The following is a 5,650-nucleotide window of genomic DNA, read 5'->3' on the forward strand; positions in this document are numbered from 1 at the left end:
CAAATTTTTGAACGGCGGAGAGCTCGTATTTCAACTCGGCCGAATCTTTGACTGCTCCACCTCCTCACGCGCCGCCGTCGACGGCGAACAAGGTTGACACCGGCGGACTCGAAACGACACAAGGAACACGATGGTGCAGGAGGTGTCGTAAATGGAACAACGATCGGCGGTGAATTTAAGTTTTTCCCGGCGATAGAGCTAAAAAAAACGACGATGCTTTGACTGAAAATTCCCGACGTTTGGCAGCGTTTCACTTCAATTAATTTGAAGGGTTTGTTCCTCGCTTGATGATGAACACAACGGTGGTTTCAATTTTACGATTGGACGTCGAACGACGTCAGAATCGGGCTTGGAAGTAAGGGTACGAGAGAAGGAAAATTGAGCAAATTCTCAATTGTGTTTTCTGATTTACAATCAGAAACCACGCTTAAATTATAAGCCTGTCGACACTCCTTGGAGGAATTCAGGGCTTGGTCCCTGAATTTCCTTCAACTTATAAAATGGCCTATAACTTTTCATAAATTTTAGTTCAGTCATTAAATTTCACCAATTTTCACAATTAACGTCCAATTTCAATTAAATATTATTTTGTAAATATTCGGGTTGTTACAAGATACCTGCTCATTCTAGCAAATTTCTTACACTTCAGAGAAAACTATTGAAGGCACTGCAGCTGGTATAACATCTGTCCTCGCTGCTTGCTTGGTTCTTGTTCCACTTTTGGCATCCACTGGATACATTCTAGCTCAGGTTTCTCTCTCTCTCTCTCTCTCTCTCTCACCCACCACATACGCACACTGACATTCTTATGTTGACTGAGATATTCATCATTAGCACATCGTGGTAACTTAGCCTGGAATGAATTTGTTCACTTAAACACCCTATGTGGGTACTTCAGGTTGTTTATTTAGTTTTTTTCTTCTCGCTTTCTTTTAAATGATCTTGTTAAGTTGTTCGAATTAGTTTCATGGGCCTAATTGAGTGTTTGGATTATTGTTACATTGCAAATATTTGATTACTTAAATCTCAATTTCCACAGCACTGGCTCCCTGTTTTAATAGTTGTGACCACAAGCGGTCTGTTGGAGGCCTACACAACGCAACTTGATAATGCTTTCATACCACTTGTCTTCTACAGCCTCCTTTGTTTGTAAATGCACACTTCAACCTTCCAGAAAGCTTAAACAGATGAGAATTCCTTACATGCTTCCCGTCTAGAGGTTTTTTCTTTTTTATTCTTTAGTAGATATTACTAACTGCCATCAGGGAATACAGAGAGTCTGTTGCATACCATGCCCCTTGTAGTTTCATAGTAATCCAGAATTGCTCGTAAGGTGACCCTAATGTTTTATACTTTGTTGGACTTGGCAGTTATGAGCCCTCAAAAAGGGGTAAAAGAATGTTTAATGTTAAGCAGTCTTTCTGATCTGATTCTAACATTACTTTGGTAATTCATCTTAAGGCAATCTTGCGCCGTTGTAGTAAAATCATAGTGCCATTCTATTCATTTCTTTGAATAACTTTTGCTTCGCTTCTTGCCTTCCATTGTATATCCAAGATGTGCAGGCCTAATGTGCTAAGCCCTGCTTCGTGGCATTGGCATTTCACTCCCGAGCCCTCCATGTAATAAGTCCCCATGAACATGAATGGACAAATTTAAATAACGAATGGTATTATAATGGTAAGTACCAGTTATGGTGTTTATTTCAATGTTCATTTTATTAATAAAATCTTAATAAATTATATTATGATAAAAAATGCCTATTTCAAAATGTTTTAGATAATCTTCATACTAAATAGTTTTTTTTTATCAACTGATTTTTTTCCATCAAACTTCAATCTAGTTTGTCTAAAAATTCTCGAAACAATTTAACAGCAAAGTTGGTAAAAATACTGAAAAGTGATTGAAAAAAGTACACTAGATCGAAGATGAAATTCAAACACTTGTAAATATAAAGACCAAAAGTATTTTTATTGTTTCAGAAAACTAGTAATGGTATTAGAAACGAAAACGCGAAATACACCGTAGGGTTGAATATATATGGATACCCCAACGGCTCACAAGGACATAGCCTGTTAAACCCTATACCAAATCATTGAATAACCGTCTGTGAAGAGAACCCTAGGTTAAAAAGCCACCAAACAAAGGCCACGAAAACTGATGGCAACAATAACAAAAACTCCTCTCTACCTCTGGCTCCATAGGTAGGCTATAAATACTCGGCTTGAAACCCACCACAAGAGAGGTGTAACCATAAGTTAGGTTACGCTTACTTGATGATTGTTGGAGGTTATGCTTACTTAATGCTTGTTTCAATCAGATAAACCAGCTTTACTCTTGAGATGCTGCTTGAAGTCCATAATGTCACCACCCCACCGTGTTACAGCTTGATTTTCACACACCCAAATCTCCTCGGCTACCTGGTTTATCAGCCGGAAATCATGACTCACAAGTACCATGCCACCATCCCATTCATTCAATGCTTCAGCCAGTGAATCAATTGTCTCGATATCTAAATGGTTAGTGGGCTCATCCAGCAGCAGTAAGTGGGGTTGTCGAAATGCTAACCATGCAAAGATGACCCGACTCCTCTGTCCATCCGATAGGTTCTTCATTGGCATCACTTGTGCTTTCCCTGTCAATCCAAACTTCCCGATTGAACCTCTCATTTTCTCCTCCTCATTTCCAGGGTACTCTTTTATCATGTATTGGAGCGCAGACATTTCCATGTCAAGTTTCTCTGCCAAGTGCTGATGGTATTGTGCAATTCGGAGATGATTATGACGTCGGACCATACCATCAGTGGGAGTCAATTCACCAGTCATCAGTTTCAGCAGTGTACTCTTCCCCGCACCATTAGGCCCAACTAGTGCTATCCTCGAGTCCAAATCTACCCCAAAGTCCAAGTTCTTGTAGATGAGATTATCAGGTGTATACCCAAAAGCAACTTCCACAAACTGCAGTACAGGTGGAGGAAGTTTTCCAACATCAACAAATCGAAATACCAGAACCTTATCCTGGATTACCTTCTCCGTGAGTCCACCTCGCTCCATCTTTGCCAATGTTTTTTCTTTACTCTGTGCCTGTCGAGCTAGTTTTGCCGACCCATGACCAAAGCGAGCAATGTACTCCTTCATTGAAGCAATCTGTTCCTGCTCCCATTTGTACTGTTTCATCTGGTTCTCCTCCAACTCAACACGAGTTTGAACATACTGATCATAGTTCCCAGTGTATAGCTTAAGTGTTTTGCTCTGCATATGGATAATATTTGTACAGACTCCGTTCAGGAAATCCTGGGAATGGGAGACCACAACAAGGATACGATCAAATTTCTTCAAATTTTCTTCCAACCAGACACAAGCTTCTAAATCTGTTTCAATCAAGTCAAGCGTACACATCAGAATTGAGAAGCATAGAGAGAAAAGTTCTCTATGTCAGAAAACTTCTATAAATGAAAGTTGAAACACGGAGTCGTACAAAATTACCAATAAAGACCTAAATGAATTATTCATGGGCTATGAAGAAGAAAAGAATAATGGGGATCATGAATAATGCCCATGAATTAACCATATAAATGAACATCTAAAAACATAATGTGTACAAAATCCATACCTAAATGATTGGTGGGTTCATCAAGCAGAAGAATGGTCGGGTTAATGAATAGGGCCCGTGCTAATGCAATCCTCATTCTCCAACCACCAGAGAAATCTCGTGTTTTCTTTGCCTGCATCATCTTGTCGAAACCAAGACCAAATAAGATTTCAGCAGCACGTTTCTCAGCAGTTGATGCATCCAATGCATCTAATCGCTCATAAATGTGTTCAAGTTGCTCTCCACCACCATCATCCTAAAACAAACTCAAAAGTAAACAAGGAAAAAATTGTTATATAGACATTTTTATGAAAAATATAATGATTGTGGCACAAGGTTAGCTGAATAAACCTGTGCTGCCAACATTTCTGCTTCTTTCTCCAATTTCAACCTCTCTTCATCACAACTCATGACAGCCTCCAAAGAAGACATGTCTGAAGCTTCAATCTCCCTTGTCAGATGATAAATATCCATATGCTCTGGAATCGGAAGTTCCCGCAATCCTATTGCAGTCAGCAGCGTGGATTTCCCACAACCATTTAATCCAAGCAAACCATAGCGCCTGCAAAGATTACATGGAATAGAAAGTGGTATCATGAGATAAAAATCACAAAACCAGATTATACTATGAATATTCCCAAGCGACATGTGAAGGTCATCATACCTGCCATAGTTAAGCTCCAACGTTGAATCAACAATAAGATCGTGTCCATGGAAAGTAACTGATAAGGACTCTATCTGCAACAAGAAAATATGTTCAGCATCAATATAAACTATGACCCTGGCCATTTTTCTTTGACACACAAAAATTCCATTTACCTCCTATAACGGAAACCATAGAATATACCTAAAAGGTTAACTAATTTGTCTACATTCATAAACAGAAAATCAAAGACCAATTAGTCACTCCAACAAAATAAGCCAAAAAAAAAGTTTTACATATTCTCTTTCCCTCAAAACAATTTAGCATAAGAGGAATCAAATACTAACACTTATTCCAATAATCAACAAAACAAAGAAATAAAATCACATTTAATCTCACAAAGAACGTATCTTTCGACTTACACGAATATCTCTGGAAAGAGGATGCGAGCAGAGAACACCGGTACAAGTCCGATCAGATATCTGGAGCATACTAGCTTTATCAGAAACCTTATCAACGCCGTTGTCTGCGTTCGCGGTTGCCGCCGCCTTGGAAGATGCAGCGGCAGCGGCCGCCTTTCCACCTCTCTTCGCAGCCGCAGCAGCCTTCTTCTGAGCAGCCTTCTTCTTGCTGGCGTCCGAGACCATCTTCAATCTGACCACCACAACAGATCAAGAGTCATGTAATTAAATAAATATAATAAGTTAAATATGGAACAATATATCAATATACATCCATCAGTTGAGGGAAGACCGGAGAAGGTAAAAATAGATCTGGCGTTTGAACTTACGTATTTTTGTGGTGCTACAGTGCGATGATGGAGAGCAACAATTGAAAGCTAAAACTTCGAAAATTAGGGTTTGAAAGATGGTGCAGCTTTCGGAAGAGAACAGCTACAAGTAAGGTATAGGGAAGGAGCAGGGGACACGTGTACGGTGTATCGCCACCGACTTCGTTTTTGAACGGACCTGAATCTGCCTATCATAGCTTCAACAAAACGTTGTCGCTTCAAGGTTAACAATTTCAGCACGTTTTTAGGTCTCCTTCTGAATTTAGTCACTTCCTTTAATTGTTTTGGCATAATGGCAAAAAGCCCTAAACGTTCGTCATATTTTTCAATTACACTCTTAAAGTTTTTTCTTTAATAATTTAAACTCTAAAGTTTTATTTTTTCAAATAAACTCCTTCTGAATGATCAACTAGCAGTTAATATTTTTACTGACATGACATGATAACAATAAAAGTGTAGAATTTTAATTTCTTTCATTATTTTACCCTTTTTAACTCTGGATTTATATTTGTATCCCGTCTTTTATTAAAATAACTAAAAATCATAACTTACTAATTGAAAACAATTTAATATATCTATAAACAATTTTTTATCAATCTATCTGTGATTGTATTTCGAATGGACTT

At 38.5% G+C, this 5,650-nt stretch overlaps 1 protein-coding gene and 1 long non-coding RNA gene across 2 annotated transcripts; one reads left to right on the forward strand and one right to left on the reverse strand.

Moving 5' to 3' along the window:
- The first annotated feature begins 614 nt into the window (after window positions 1–614).
- LOC120142315 lies at window positions 615–1,201 on the forward strand. The gene is made up of 2 exons (XR_005517835.1): window positions 615–750; window positions 1,040–1,201. It is a non-coding gene; the product is annotated as an uncharacterized LOC120142315 (long non-coding RNA).
- A 1,099-nt stretch (window positions 1,202–2,300) lies between these two features.
- Window positions 2,301–5,039, reverse strand: LOC120142317 (ABC transporter F family member 1-like). The gene is made up of 6 exons (XM_039157041.1): window positions 5,025–5,039; window positions 4,657–4,888; window positions 4,256–4,329; window positions 3,943–4,153; window positions 3,613–3,847; window positions 2,301–3,370 (listed from the first exon to the last, which is right to left on the reverse strand). The coding sequence occupies exons 2-6, from the start codon at window positions 4,879–4,881 to the stop codon at window positions 2,313–2,315; spliced, it is 1,803 nt and encodes a 600-aa protein (XP_039012972.1). The 5' UTR covers window positions 4,882–4,888; window positions 5,025–5,039; the 3' UTR covers window positions 2,301–2,312.
- Between the last annotated feature and the right edge of the window lie 611 nt (window positions 5,040–5,650).

The sequence above is a fragment of the Hibiscus syriacus genome, unplaced genomic scaffold (genome assembly GCF_006381635.1).
Source record: "Hibiscus syriacus cultivar Baekdansim isolate YM2019G1 unplaced genomic scaffold, ASM638163v2 tig00110824_pilon, whole genome shotgun sequence".
Lineage (NCBI taxonomy): Eukaryota > Viridiplantae > Streptophyta > Magnoliopsida > Malvales > Malvaceae > Hibiscus > Hibiscus syriacus.